This window comes from Cuculus canorus, chromosome 7, assembly GCF_017976375.1.
Source record: "Cuculus canorus isolate bCucCan1 chromosome 7, bCucCan1.pri, whole genome shotgun sequence".
Taxonomy (NCBI): Eukaryota; Metazoa; Chordata; class Aves; order Cuculiformes; family Cuculidae; genus Cuculus; species Cuculus canorus.
Window position 1 is genome coordinate 6881750 of NC_071407.1, and position 15879 is coordinate 6897628.

Genomic DNA, 15879 nt, shown 5'->3' on the forward strand with positions numbered 1-15879 from the left:
ATAAGCTGGATGACAAACCTGGCGAAACAAACTCAAACGTAACAATACATTTTTCAGGCATTTTCAGTATTTCTCCTCTGACCCATGTCATTATGGATTTTGTTGTTCTTTCGTTCGTCACAGATTTTGCATTTATTTTTAATAATTTTATATTAAAAAGTAAGAAATTAGAGAACCACACTATTTATTCTGAAGTCCTAAATTCCTAATCATCATCTTTGGCATCTACAATAGAAAACTGTACCTACAGAGAAAGCAAGAAAGTTACCGAGCTTGGACGCAATTCACAGTGCCTTTGTAGCCATCTACGTAGGTACTGCTTAGAATCCCATCTCCAACAGCTCTAGCAATAAACTGGCCCACCAACTGCAACAAAACAGAAGCATTTTTACTTAAATGTTGAATTTCAAAGTAGTTCAAAGTAGACCATTATAATGTGCTCGGTTTTCAGATTTTATTTAAATGAGCCAGTTCAAAGATAAAACACAGCCTGGGAAATTGGTAGGGGATTACAGAGAGCAAGAAAATCCACAGGTATTTTTCAGAATACAGAGTATTTCTATTCAATTGATCGATTTCAGCCACAAATTAAAGGAAAATAGTGTATGACAACTAGCACAAAACTTTACAAATATACCTGTGGTGCCCTGGGAGAATCCAACACCAATTCGGGTAGTTCTTTAAGCAGTCTATCAAATGATTTTTCCACATCGCTTTTGCTGACTACTGTCCCACAAAGGTCGGAGATAAGCTTAGATGTCATTTCCCTGTGACTAGCCTTCCCTTCCAATGCCAAGGAAACAGCCAAGACTGGCACACTGTATTTCATTTCACCAAGGTTTAAATCTTTCAGCATCTCCTAAATAAGATTTGAAAAACAAAACAGATTAACATTTTTAAATTCTTGTTATATAAATATACAATATAAACAGATTACAAATACATGAATATTTATATTTATACATTTCTGTATATGCTTCTGCTCATGTAACTGCTTAGGTATTCCTATTGCACATTTCTTGCAAACATCTCTATACACTCCTTTATAGCTAGCAGCTGGATTCCCTTGTATGCTACAGGTTTGCCCCCTAAAATAAGTAAGTAAAAAGGAATGCAACATACCGAAACTTCATTAGTATCTCCATGTTCAAAATATTCCTGTATGATGGGTGTCAAAGTTTTTTCAAATGCTCTTTCATCCAGAGGTAAAACGACTGTTTCATAGATGCAGTTCTCCTATTTCAGAATACAACAAAAGCATATACCCTTTTGTAAACAGTACTGGTTCTTCTTGCATCTTATGCAGTGCTAAAAGCTTAAAAATGTATCTTCTAAATTCTTAATGCTTTAGTCTTGTTAGTCAGTATTCTGCCAGAAAACATCAGATTATGTCTCTACCGTTGAAGTGTGGACAATGCTGGCTAAGTGTGAAGCTTCTTATATTTTGAATTTACTGTTAGCCAACTTCAACTGAAAGTCTGAATTTACTGTTAAAACAACAGTAAGCACTCCAAACTCTTCCTAGGATTCTGCTGACACCACATGAAGATAGAGATTGAGTGTCTATGTACTGATACGAGTGACAAAAACCCCTGTCCCAGCCCAGCAGAGTCAGCTGTGCCACAGCACAAGACTTCACTTTCAGCATTTGTCCCTGCAACCAAGCCTGTTTCCAGTACCTGAAGGAGGCATATAAGAAAGCTGGGGAGGGACTGTTTACAAAGGCATGTAACTGATAGGACGAGGGGGAATGGGCATAAACTGGAGAGGGGCAGATTTAGACTAGACATAAGGAAGAATTTCTTCACAGTGACGGTGGTGAGGCACTGGCACAGGTCATCCAGGCAAGCTGTGGCTGCCCCATCCCTGGCCATGTTCAAGGCTAGGCTGGATGGGGCCTTGCGCAGCCTGGTCTAGTGGGAGGTGTCCCTGCCCATCACAGGGCAGGTGGAATTAGATGATCTTTAGGTCCCTTCCAACCCAAACCATTCTATGATTCCTGCTTCCTTAGTCACTGCTTGACCAGACGGGCGATAGCACTTACAAATTGGAGAGAAGCCATTTGCAGAATACTTGCAAGCAAAGACATTCCGCAAGGTGAAAAAAGGATCACATAGCAACTGCCTCCTGATTAACCTGGTCCCAGAGTTCCAGCTAAACTGGATCCCCCTGTCATAATTCAGCTCCCTACTCATCATGACTACAGAAGTAACATGCAGAGCAATGCTCACAGAAATCTGAACAAAGAAGTCTTCCAACTAATCCTTATTGCAAAGAAGCTTTCCATGATTGAGAAGTATAGCATAAGTCCAAAAGCCTTTCCTTCCATCACACCGGTCTCCGTTTTGGGCTTGATGATCTCAAAGGTCTTTTCCAATCTAGTGATTCTGTGATCAGTCTCCATTTTCAATTTCAGAAAAGCTAAGCACACTGAAGTTCCATGGAATAGTCATTCTTCATTAAACTTGCTCTTATGCACTCATCAGCTTAATCTTTAATAGCCATCTCTGCTAATGCAAAGTGTTGAATTGCAGGAAAAAAACTGATACTGGAAAAAGGTTCTGATATTCCTACATAACGTGCTCTCAGCAGCTATGGCTACAAAAAACAGCCTCTCCTCAAAGGACACCACCACTGCTCCACCTATGTTATTCAGAATTCACTCAGTGTCTCACAATGTTATTGATCTCAGGCTTCAGTGTTTGTAATCAGTATTTCCTTTCTTCAGATAGAAAACACCCTTTCCCCAACAAGCTTTACTTTTTTTTCCCCCCCCCCTCTGATATTATGGCTGTGAGGTACAATCTTCCACAACACATATCCTTAATAAACACATGCAAACAAAATATCCAGGATATCAACTTTGCACTAGTTTGAAGTGTTTATACTATGCAGATAAAGACATTGGGAGGGTTAGAAATACAGCAAAAAGAAAAATCTATAAAAGATACCACCCCAGACTAAACTCCTGACTTAAGTAAGTCTGTGCTGCATTTTTAACACAGTGCCTGTTTGCAGCATTCAACATTCACCTCCACAAGAACCAGCAGCAAAAGAAGACACCTGGGAAAAGGGTGCTGCTAGTTAGTTACACAAAGAGCTCAGGGGGCAAGATCTGCAAGTGTTATACTGCAATACTTCTACACCAGCTGCCTAACTAGCTAAGAATCCATTCTTGAACATAAAAACGAACATTTAGTACAGCCAGGCTGACATTCACATAACTCACAAGTACCAAATGTTCATTCATATAAGTATCACAGCAATTTAAATCAATAAAGGAAATAAAAACTAAGACTGCAAAAAAATTATTTTCCTACCTGGTCATCGTCATAATTAGGATCCTTAATATCTACTTCTTCCACATCATACACTTGACCTGGTGTTCCCCAAACTCCTTTACCACCCGCTCCACCTGGCAAAATATGGGAAGGTAAGCAAGGCACATCAGTTTACAAAGAATACTTCTGAGTTCAACCCACCACTCTTTTACTTAAGAGTGATGTACGATTGCTGGTGCCCACCCCCTGACCCAAACAATATATGCTGAAAAGGGTGCATTTGTATGACATGTTTCCATTTAGCAACAAATCTTTTTTCCAGTAAGACACTAGAAGCAGTATGAAACTGTGCAAGAATTACTGGAAGTTGAAACTGTACTTTCAAATAGAGACATGCTTTAATTTTGCATTAATAAGAGTCCTGTGAACAACCAACAGTTCAAATTTACGTATTAAGTTTGCTAAGAAAAGGTACTTACCCTAAAGACACAAGTAAGCACATGAAATTTTCGGATAAGAAGGCTACCTACTATTAGCTCAAATTGCCACCTACTATCTAAAAAAGAACCAAATGCCTGTACAGAGATTGTGGCTTAAGAAAATGATTCCCAGTGGGGGAGGGGAAAAAAAAAAAATCACTTTTTTTGGACAGAATTTTTATCACTCTACTCTCTTCACTAAGCTACACCAACCTTTCTTTGGTAGACCCCTTCCCTTTCCAGACCGGGATCGCCTGTCCAGGAGTTTCCCCTTTGGGCTCGTCGGTACAACAATTCCAATCTTCAGTGTCTCTCCATTGTCACTAACAGAGTCTCCTCTCCCAGAATCTCTAGAAGAATTTTTCCTCAATCGTCTCTTTGCTTTAGCATTTATTTTGGCTTCAGTAATTGAAGTTGCAGGAATCCAATTTCCATTGATTTCAGTCTTCCGTTCCTCATTCCCACCATTCTCTTCATCACCAGAAAACGGAGCATCACTTAGATTCTCAAGTTCTTAAAAAGGAGACAGAGCAAAAAAAAATGTTATAGTTCTAAACAGTTTTAAGTTAAAATAACAACACACTGCATTTTATACAACAGTAAATAGAATTCTTATTTCCATCAGTGTTATGGCAAATGATGTTGGCTTTAGAATGTCTACACATCGCAGTAATAAGGAGTTCCTTATTCCCCTGCACAAACTACCCACAATCTAAACAGAGCTTATGTCAAGACTTGGAAAGCACATGAATAAACCATTTATAAACAGGTAAACCACAGAAAACCCCACCCTTGTTGAACAAAAACTATCAGAACTCCTCAGTGCATGAGATCTAAGCTCTTAGTTCTCACTCCACCCACTCATCTCTTCATTTAGAAACAAACAAAAATGCCAACACAGTAAATTCTGTAAGAATTCACTGATGTTAACAGACTAGTCACCAAAGTGAAATTGATTTCCTAAATCATCAATGAACATTCTCCTCATTCAAGGAATTCCAAACAGCTCAACAGCTGCAAAAGCAATTATTTAGACTTACAAGAACATAAAAACAATGGCACTCTTTTCTTTTTAAAGTTATGGGGGGAGAAAAGCACCTCTTAAATCACAGCATGGGGAGTTTGGTAACAGACTCATAAAGTCTTTTGAATCTATACAGATTACCCCTCGCTGTTGCTTCTTCAAGTCTTTCTATAAAACGGCCATGCTTTACTCCCCACACATAACAGATAACCAGCTTTGTTTCATACCCAACAGAAAACCCTCTCTTAACTTAAGGATCTGTAAATGCCTGAGCACTGAGAAGTGAAATAATTTCACTCTTTTGGGAAGTTAGATCCAAATTCTACATGTGCATAAAAGTCTTCCATTTCACAAACTCAGGAAATTGCACACCTGAGCTGTATGGTTCAGCAGAATGCCTTCTTGAGAGCATTAAGACCAAAAGCCTTTGTCATTTCTTCTTCCCCTTCTTAACCCATCAAGATAGAAAAAAAAAAAAGAAAAGGCATCTGGGGACCTATTTTACATTTCAGTACCCTGAGAGGCCTTGCAAATTGGAAGACACACAGACACAAAGGGAAGAACCTCAGCTCTCTGTTACACAGCCCTCCTTTGCTTGAGGATTCAGCAGTCTCAAAGGCAACCCGTAGCTCAAACCCAAGGAAATGCAATGACAAGGCACACAGAAGCAGCAGTGCCAAGCCTGCTTAACCGAGTTGTTCACTACCCTAAACCCAGAATATGAAGAGTATTTAAAATTTCTATCTAACTGCATGTATTACTTCACCATTCCAATACATTCTAATTACTAACGTTCGTTTGGCAATACTTCTCAGACCTGTAAATCCAAAACAGGTTAATGAATTGTTTTGAAAGTAAAGTGCTCTAATAAAACATTTCCAACCTCGAAGTATTTACCCATATCAAAGAGGGTTCTACACTACAAAATGAAGGGATGCAACTGCCTCCTTCATGAGCAAAGAAATAACATTTAGGTACTAGTGCTCACAGATGTGAGGGCTATAGCTGAACAATAATGCAGCCATTCTGGTTTAAGCTTCATCTTTCCACTCATTATTCCCACAAAAGCATGCCTTTTACGCTTGCAGCAAGCTAAAAAAGAAAAGCATGCATCGTGTCCAGGAAAAGATTCCCACAACAAGCTTTCTCACTCTGTCTAATATTTTATAAAACAATGCGATTTGCATAAAACTAACACGGGGAAAAAAAGAAAAACCAAACAGAACAGGTTTCCTTCCTCCCATTCCCCAGGGAGACTCCATCAGCACAACAAGCTCATCTCAGATAATTGAATTTAAATTCTTCTTCAAGTCAGCTTTCCCCTGAATTTCTCCAATTTGGACAGCTGCAATCCAGCTGTCCAGGGTTCTATACTCTTCCATATCCACTTACTTCTTTCTCATCTTTCGAAGAAAATTACCAACAACTAATGCAAGTCAGTCGTGAATCTGTCTAGCACTAAGGATAAAAGAGAAGGCTACAGTCCAACCTCTTTACACAATCCTGATTTCAGACTTAGGACTAAGGGAAATACTCTGCAGGAAACATCCAACCCATAAGACTTAATATTTCTCACTGCATTACTAAATTATTTTTTGATGTAACATCACTGCTCCTAGCTGCAACCTCTTTTATCAGGGAGTGCTTCTTTCTCCTTAATACTATGACCTTCTACTATCAGCCACCTAGTCAGCTGAAAAAACAAGTTAAACAGACATACTAGCTCTGAATAATTTTTTAAAACAAAATATATTGTTTCCTAAAAAGTACCGATAAAATGATGCTGATCTTCCATTCAGCTTCTCATTTTTATGTCATATAATATATGCATACATATCTATAAGAACAGTGTTCTATAAACTTTAAGACTTTGCTTACTACATATTAAAAAGTTATGTAAATTCATCTTATAAGCCTGCCTAGCATGCATGCTTAAAATCTGTGCTTTTATGGTACTATCTTAAATAACAAAGCACTCAGCAAGTACTTACCTACACACAAACTTCATGCGACCAAATTAGGTCAATTTGGATATCCAGCAGTTTCCCACCTATTATTCAAATATAATTCTAAAATGCTGAGGAGGAGGCATATATCTTCTACATTAAAGAAATTCTAATTTAAAATAAGAGGTCATATGGAGCATGTTGCCACTTCAACTGCATCACATACGAGAGATACACACACACACACCCTTTTTTTTCTGAAAAACATTTAAATTCTACAAAAACTCTTCAGTAAAAAGAGGTAAGTGCAGATCATCACAACCTTTGGAAGATGCAGAAGACAATATGAAACTGTGTTAATTTGACTAATCATCATAAAAATGTTTGTGATATCTGAATCTCATGGCAGTCTCTAACATATATTCAGTAAAGTTTTTTCCATGTCAGCTCACTTCCATCCAAGCCTTTCATCATTTGTTTCTTCTAATGTTTAATTTAACGGGTCCATTAAACCAGAGTTCATCCCTCCCAACTGCACCTACACATCTGACTTTTGAATTTATTCTTTTTGTGACACCAGCACTACTGGAAGTCAAATAAGGAGACCTGAGTCAGTATTATTAAATAAGTTAAAGAAACAACTTTACAATTTTAACCAATTTTGAAATAAATGTAATCAAGCAGGTAATTATGATACACACCTGAAACAATGATTCTGTAAATTTGTGAGGAAAGATTATTTTTTTTTTTTTTTAAACCAGGACTGTTAAGAAATTAGCAGGTAATACAATTTTTGTGCAAAGAGCATTTCAGGCCAGCTAAGCAATTTTAAATAAAACAAACAAAAAAAAGATACTGAATATATTACTTACCAGTTGGGTTAACAGAAATGTGTTCCTTTTCTGCTTCCATAGTTGCTTAACAGAACTGCCTGTGAAATGTAGCCTTAATGTTTTCCCTCCAAGGCCTAAACAAAAACACAGAAGCTTAGGGAAAGAAAACACCAGACAAAATCTTACAGAAGTAAAAAGCTACAAAAAGCTTCTCTCACAAAATACCATGCAAAACTAGGTTTTGTAAGTTATAATTAGCTATCAGTAACCACCGAGAAGTTCTTATGAAAGTAAACAGTGTAACATGAGACAGCACCACCGTACAACACATCTATCTGAGCCTTGAAGTCTTACCAGTTGTCAGTTCCTGTGCTTAGAAAGGAAGCACCAGCATAAAACCCGTTATTCTATGGGTAAAAGCTCTCTGTATGCAGCTTTTTTTGGTTGATAAAAGCCACCTCTATCAACTTCAACTGTCCTCCTCTGCAAAGCAGTTATCTATACGAGCATACAGTATCAATGTTATAATTGCACCCACAAGAGAAATGTTCTTCAGGTGAACTATACTGATAAAATAGTGCCAATTTATAGAGTTCAAACCAGCTCTCAGAACACAAGCTATGTTTTGTTCCTCCCCTCAAGGACATAGTGTTCCTACTTTCCTATACACGTGTAGATATGGCTATCAGGCTTTCACATCTGTTTTTGTACCCTTCAAACCCTCCATATAATCACCATTCAGTCTACAAGAAACGAAGTTGAACACACTTATTTTTCTGCCACTCCTTCTCCTTCCCAGCAGCTGCTATTCTACAAACCACCCTGTGCCACTGTGGAAGAGTGGCATCATCCACTTTTCCTTTACATACACAAAATATTAAGCAGCCCCAGAATTCCCCGTACCCTTATTCACCTACAAGATTTCCACAAACCACTTCGTAGTCCCATAAATACTTCTGGTATTTGTGTCTGCCCTGTTAAGAATTTGGTGACTCTTCCCCCCCGCCCCCGACTTCTCATCCTCTGCTGCCTGAGAACAACTTACCGTTGAGCAGCAAGATTGTGACACCAAACGACAACATTCCCTTCCCCTTTTCTTCTCTCTCCTTGGTTTTACCCTCTTATGCCCACTTGCCTACCACAGACCTGTTAACTGCAAATGATTCACCACAAACCGTTGGCAATAAGGAAACTCTGGTTTAGGGCATTATATCAAGCTGTCATGATCTTGCATTTCCCAACATCAACCCAAACAGTTAACAGCTTTAAATAATAATAATATGGTGTGTGCCTCACACCATGCTTTTAGATAAACAGCGTTTTTTTTACCTCAATCACTCAGGAGTTCCCAAGTGTTCCTGGTCACTGTTGGCTGACAGTTTCTTTTGTATGGATTTCAGTCTAATCTGAGCAAGCTACTGTTCAAGAACAGTTTTATTCTTCTTAGTGTAATGTTCCATCAGCTGTCTACCTTTTTCAAAAAGGCAAAGGACAAAACCTGTATTAAATACCAATAATGAAGTTCATCATTTGTCATCAGTTCCTGAACGTCAAGAGGAGAAATACCTCTTCCATGTGGGAATCTAGTTGCAATTCCCCACCTACTGTAATGTAATAAATAACACAACTTTCATAAGGCTGTTTTCTTGTGATTCAGCACTCTGCTTTGTCTGTAACAAGAATGACGGAATAACTAAGCTATATAATTCATGTTGTCATATGGATTAGGAGACATACTTTCAATTTAGAAATGTTCCTTCTCATTATCTTAAGCCAACGTGTCTGCTGGAGCTTCAGGATCCTGGTATTTATCACTCTCTATTTTGCAAAATTATACCACAAACCACAGAACACAAGCTGAAAACCTGCATTAAAAATATCAGGATAAGCAACTCCAAAACTTTATGTCAGAATAAACAACATGGGAACAAAATGGAGAGGAGTAATATTTAAGCATCTGCAGAACAAGAATGCTGCGAGGGATCTTAAACTTGACCAGTGATGCAAGTAGTTTTTTCTAAATTAGAGGAGAGTACTTCCAAGTTACAGAAAACCACCAATAAATCATGCTCAGCTACTTGCAGGTGTTCACTCTGTATTGACCACACTGCACGTACTTTTATCTAAATAAGCAATTCTACCCCAGCAGATGAATAGCAGCAGATGAACATTCAAGAACAGAACACACTGCAGAAGAAAGCGTCCAGAACTTCTCAAGACCTTACAACCCTGGGGAACTTCCACACAAGTTACACTATTTTCCCCTTACCCCTAACTTTAAATGCATACTCCTCATCACCAAGGCCATGGAGATCTGCAAACGCCAGCCGTTATCCTGCCGCCATATGCAAAACCAGCCAGGTAAGATATCATAGAATCGTTTGGGTTGGAAGGGATGTTAAAAGCCCATCCAGTTCCAACCCCTCTGCCACGGGCAGGGACACCTCCCACTGCATGAGGTTGCTCAAAGCCCCATCCAACCTGGCCTTGGACACCTCCAGAGATGGGGCATCCAGGACTTTTCTGGGCAACCCATGCCAGTGCCTCCCCACCCTCACAAGAAAACACGTCTTGCTAAAATCTCAGCTGAATCTCTCCTCTTTCAGCTTAAAACCGTTCCCCGATCTTATCCCTGCACTCCCTGATCAAGAGCCCTCCACCCAGCCTTCCTGGGGGGGGACACCAGCCCCCCAAAGGGAGGGGGAAGGGGGGGGAGAAGCCCCTCACGGGGGGGGGGAAGGGGGAAGGGGGGAGAAGCCCCTCACGGGGGGGGGGGGAAGGGGGAGAAACCCCTCAAGGGGGAAAGGAAGGAGGGGAGGAAGGGGGAGAAGCCCTTCAAAATGGGGGGAGGAGGGCTGGTGCTCACGGCGCCCTCCACCTCGCGGCCCGGCCGCCCCCCACGCACCGGGCAGGGCTCCCGGCCGACCCCCACGCACCGGGCAGGGCTCCCGGCCGACCCCCACGCACCGGGCAGGGCTCCCGGCCGCCCGGAGGCCGCAGGAGGCCGGGCCGAGCCGCGTCCCCTCAGGCCGCTGCGGGGCCGTTGCCGGCAGCGCGGGCCCCTCCGCTCCGCTAGCCCCGCCCCCCCCAGCCGCGCGCGCGCCCCGCCTGCGTTGTGTTGTTGTTTTCTTCCCCCCAGCGACACGGCCCGCAGCAGCGCCGCGGATTGGCCAACGCCGCCCGCCGCGCCAGCCAATGGGCAGGCGGGGAGACCGCAAGGGGTAGCAGGGCGAAACCATCTCGGGGGTCGGCGGGGTGGGGGAAGGAACCATTGGTGCCGGGGGGGAGGCCGTGGGCCGTGTTTTGCCTGCGCAGAGCGAAGAGGGGGGGAAGGAAATGGCTCCGTGTGAGGGGAAGGAGTGAGAGCTCCTCAGTGCGCTCTCCTGAGGCCTCTGGTAGAATAAAGCTGTGTCTGAAGTTTTATTTTACCTACTCTGTAGGTGCGAAAAGGGGCCACTGCACATGCACCAGGCTTGCGGCCTGCATCTCATAGAATTATGGAATGGGTTGGGTTGGAAGGGTCCTTAAAGCCCATCCCTGTCCCAGGTGCAGGGACACCTCCCACTGGACCAGGCTGCTCACAGTCCCATCCAACCTGGCCTTGAACACCTCCAGCGATGGGGCAGCACAGCTTCCCTCGGCAGCCTGTGCCAGGGCCTCACCACCCTTACAGAAAGAAAACTATTCCTAATATCTCACCTAAATCTTCCCTCTTTCAGCTTAAAACCATCCCCCTCATCCTATCCCTGCACTCCCTGATAAGGAACCTCTCCCCAGCTTTCCTGCAGGAACCTGTCCTCACCACACTCACTGTGAAAAATTTCTTCCTAATGTCTGATCTAAACCTTCCCCCCTCCACTTTAAAGCCATTTCCCCATCCAACACAGCCAGCCTGCTCAACATGCCATCATCTCCTCGCTTCTTGCAACGTATGAGGCTCATAACCCTTGACAGCCTTTCAGTTGGTTGTGAGAGGACAATGTGGGAGCAGGGCTGCACATGCAGAGATGGAGCGAGGGGATCATAGAATAGTTTGGGTTGGAAGGGACCTTAAACATCATCCAGTTCCAACCCTCTGCCATGGGCAGGGACACTTCCCACTGCATCAGGTTGCTCCAAGCTTCATCCAACCTGGCCTTGGAACACCTCCAGGGATGAGGCAGTCACAGCTTCTCTGGGCAACCTGTGCCAGTGTCTCACTGCTCTCATAGTGAAGATGAAGAGGTGTTTGCAGGGACAGTGACTGGACTTGGCCGGGGAAACCAGAGAGCCAGGCAAGCACAGGCACCACAGACAGCCTAGAAACCTCCACGACTCTGCCTCATTCTTCTCCCATGTTCTGTCCTCCTTTAATTACAATTGTTTATGGGGCTCTGAGCAACCCGATGTAGTTGAAGATGTCTCTGCTCACTGCAGGAGAGTTGGAGTAGATGATCTGTAAAGGTCCCTTCTAACACAAACCTTTCTATGATTTTATCAGAAAAACAATGTATTCCTCCTTCTTTGTGTTGCCCTCACCTAACATGGGGATTTCAGACTTTTTTGCTCTCTCCTCACACAAGACCCCTCTACCTTCTCTTCAGCAGTGGGTGTCACAGGGCAGGGGCAGGACAGGAGGACCGGGGAACACCACAACTGCCCTGAAGCTGGCAGATGGAATGCCTTCTGCACAGGCAATCCCACAAGTAAAAGGTGCTGTGCCCACCTTCTCCACTGCTGAAACTCTGAACACCGTGCACAGTTAGGATTAACACTTAAACCATGCCTATCCATCCACAACCTTACAAAATTCTACCTCATTTTAGTTTACATTTACCCTGTTTATTCTCTACACACTGCCTGAGGCCAGACACCTCATTAGAAGCGACAGTCTCCTTTCATTGCCTTGAATTTTGCTTCCATTCAGTCTCTCCTAAAAACTCAGCTAACCTTTTGTTTCCTCTCTATAATCTGTCACTGCAGAGAGCCCAAGCAATAGGAGTCCAGTGCTAGGAGGGAAGAAAATGCAGATCCCTTCTGCTTTAGTACTTTTGCATTGTCAGCTGCCAGCAAGAGAATCCTCCTCAGTTAAAAGATTATGACTTGACTTTTGTGGTATTCTTACATATTTTTCCAGTATAATTCTACTCCAGATCAGTGTACTTTTAACTGAAATAAGATGCAAGCTTCCTGTGAATAAGAGCCTCTGGATTAATTTACTGGCCCAGCTCTTGGATGAATCACCAAAACTAAGTTTAAGAATTAAAGCAACAGTGATCTGTTAGAAGACTGTGCATCACAATTGCTGTATTTTTCAAGGTAAATACTTTCCTTGTCATCCGAATGACAGAAAATCTTTCTTGTTCATGAAGAGACCAAGTTGCAGACATTTTCAAGTCAGGACAGTTCAGCATGCTAGCACAAGACTTTTCTCACATGCAACCTAGAGGCAGCTTCAAAAGGTGTTGTTTCCCCATCAATCAAAAAATAACTTCTAGTTTGCTCTTTGCACCTCCACTGACTAGCACATACCAGCAAACCACTACAGTGTCATCACTGAGACCTGGAAAATAAATTCTAGCTGTTAACATAGATCCTGGAATTCAGCTTCCCCTGCAAGGCAAAAGAAGGGCTTTAAGGAGATTTTTCAGTGAAGAGGGGGCAGAGAAACCGAAACAGTAAACAGAACCTGCAGAGGGGAAGGTGCAACAAAATACCAGAGCAGTGCATCATGCCGATTACACGTTTTAAAGCACCGTGGAAAATCGCTAGAGGATTTTCTGGTAAAATGTAGGTCCAGATCACTTGCAAGAGGCCTAAAAGCTGGGTCAGTAATCAAAAGAAGATGAAAATACCCGAACCATTCAGCACACCTCCACACAAGAAAATGGTGGTGTTTTCCTTCCTTCTGCTGAATGTTAGCAGCTGGGTTACCAATCACTGAAAATCTCGCCTAGATTTGCCTGCACATTCTTTCTCATTTCAAAAACACCGTGACCTGAAAAAAGGGCTGATGGGCATGAACAATTCTTTCTATTTTTCCGTTCTATCAAGTGATCTGCTAAAAGATATCACCTCTTTTTGCATTTCTAACCTCAAAACAGCCTGCACTATTTAAAAGGCAGCTGATGCCATGCTCATATCCGAGCCGTAGAGACCCGCTCGCTCCCTCCCCCAGCAAACACATCACCAAAATCCCCATCAAAACAAAAGAGCACCATTCCTTCCCCACCGAGAAGGAAAACAAAATTCCCTCTTTCGACCGTTTCTACCCCGTTTGCAGCTCCAGGCAACCCCCACCTGTATCCCGGGGTTACCTGTCCCGGGATCTCCAGGCTCCTCCTGCTCTTTCTCCTCTAACACCACCGATCACCTGGAGCGAAATGTTTGCAGGGAGGCGAGCAGGTCACTTTCTAGCCCTCCTTCCTTCCTTCGAGCCTGCTGGGTTGTTTTCAAACTCTCCCCTCCCTTTTCCCACATGCTGGCCAAGCCCTCCCGTAACACCCAAGGGAGGAATCCATTGGCTGCGGTTCCCCAAAACGCGTGGAGCAGCCCTTCCCCCGCCCGCTGCCTGGTGCACAATGGGCACCGCGGGGCTGCCCCGCTCCGGGCTCTCCCCGGGGTTTGTCTCAGCCGGAGCTGGGCTGGCTCACACCGCCTGTCCGACCTCCAGCGCCAGAGGGAGCAGGGAAAAGCAGGGCGAAGTGGCGTTGGCTTAGAAACAGCACATTTTCGTCGCGCTCCTCACTTTTTTTTCAGAGTTTTACTTTATGTTTTAAATATTTTCGAAAGGCAGCATCGAATCATAGAATCATAGAATCTTAGAATCATAGAATAGTTTGGGTTGGAAGGGACCTTAAAGCCCATCCAGTTCCAACCGCCTGCCATGGGCAGGGACACATCCCAGTAGACCAGACTGCCCGAGCCCCATCCAGCCTGGCCTTGAACACCTCCAGGGATTCACTTCCTTGAACACCACAGCTACCCCGGGAACCCGTCTCAGTGTCTCACCACTCTCATGGTGAAGAAATTCTTCCTTATATCAAGCCTAAATCTGCCCCTCTCCAGTTTATACCCATTCCCCCTCATCCTATAACCACAACCCTTTATGAATAGTCCCTCTCCAGCTTTCCTGTAGCCCCTACAGGTACTGGAAGGTCGCTCTAACGTCGCCTCGGAGCCTTCTGTTCTCCAGGCTGAACAGCCCCAACTCTCTCAGCCTGTCTCAGCATCTGTGGCCCTGACACTTCAGTTTGATTACAGTCAAGTCTGTTACTGTATTGCTTGGCCTTTCAATATTTATAGAAAGATGGGGAAAAACTTTTTAGCAGGGCCTGTAGCAATGGGACAAGGGATGACAGTTTTAAATTAAAAGAGGAGAAGTTTAGACTAGATATTGGGAAGAAATTTTTTATGCTATAGGAGGTGAAACACTGCAACAGGTTGCCAAGAGAGATTGTAGATGCCCCATTCCTGGAAACATTCAAGGTCAGGTTGGATGGGGCTCTGAACAGCCTGATCAGTTTGAAGATGTCCCTGCTCACTGCAGAGTGGTTGGACTAGATGACTTTCATGGTCCCTTCCAATCCAAACCATTCTAATAGTCTATGATTCTACAAATATACATTACCACACATAACGCAGACTGCAAAAGTGCATTGTATCTGTTCAATCAATCTGCTCTGTTCAGTTGCTTCTCCCTTGACCACCTGTTTTCTTTTCCCTCAGCCTACTTTTATTTTTGCATCTCCTTCAAAGGTGGCTTCATAAAATGAACTGCAAGCACAGCAATCCCGTTCTTCATCAGGCAGCGTCAGCTCCAGGTTGAAAGGATACTAAAACACACCTTCGCTTTTTTTAATGTTCAGTAATTAGAATTGCTTTTGAACATCTCCCTGCAGCTCCATCCCTGAGCTGGGAATGGGGCTGCGCCGCAGACCTGTGTGTGCAGTGCCTGTCGAGACTGGGCACCCTTGGGAGGTGGACAGGGAGCAGCTCGTGTTTGCCCAAGCATGAAAACTGAAGTATCACCCACTGCAATGGCTTTGGATAAACACTTTGCCGAACCACAGTTTGCCTGCCTCTATCGTGGCTTTCCAGGACTTGCCTCTCACATCACACAAAAAGCCTCTTCACATTGGAGTACACCCTTCTGGCAGAATCATTAGAACTGGGTTTGCTTTGTAAAACCATTCCAGACATGTTCTCCTCAGTGCTGCTGTTGTCATCTGTTCATTCTTGCCTTAACAAAAGGCAATCACGCATCTGAAAAGACACTTTACTGCAAAAGGCTGAACTTGTGAAATGTGCAGAAAAATGAGAGCGCTTGATTTAAGA

At 43.2% G+C, this 15879-nt stretch overlaps 1 protein-coding gene across 10 annotated transcripts in view; it reads right to left on the reverse strand.

Annotated features, from left to right (window-relative positions):
- PDCD4 (programmed cell death 4) overlaps positions 1-14098 on the reverse strand; it is a 19997-nt gene extending 5899 nt beyond the window's left edge. For 2 of the 10 annotated variants that reach the window (XM_054071465.1, XM_054071464.1), the window contains exons 1-8: positions 13860-14098; positions 8893-9034; positions 7603-7697; positions 3974-4273; positions 3321-3415; positions 1123-1236; positions 638-859; positions 269-366 (exon numbers count right to left, since the gene is read on the reverse strand). In XM_054071465.1, coding sequence (XP_053927440.1) covers positions 269-366; positions 638-859; positions 1123-1236; positions 3321-3415; positions 3974-4273; positions 7603-7642 — 869 coding nt within the window. In that variant the 5' untranslated portion in view covers positions 7643-7697; positions 8893-9034; positions 13860-14098. Of the gene's footprint in view, positions 1-268; positions 367-637; positions 860-1122; positions 1237-3320; positions 3416-3973; positions 4274-7602; positions 7698-7917; positions 8318-8892; positions 9062-10468; positions 10666-13859 lie in introns of those variants that run through there. The other 8 variants (XM_054071456.1, XM_054071455.1, XM_054071460.1 and 5 more) reach the window with 8 other exon arrangements.
- Positions 14099-15879: the final 1781 nt, after the last annotated feature.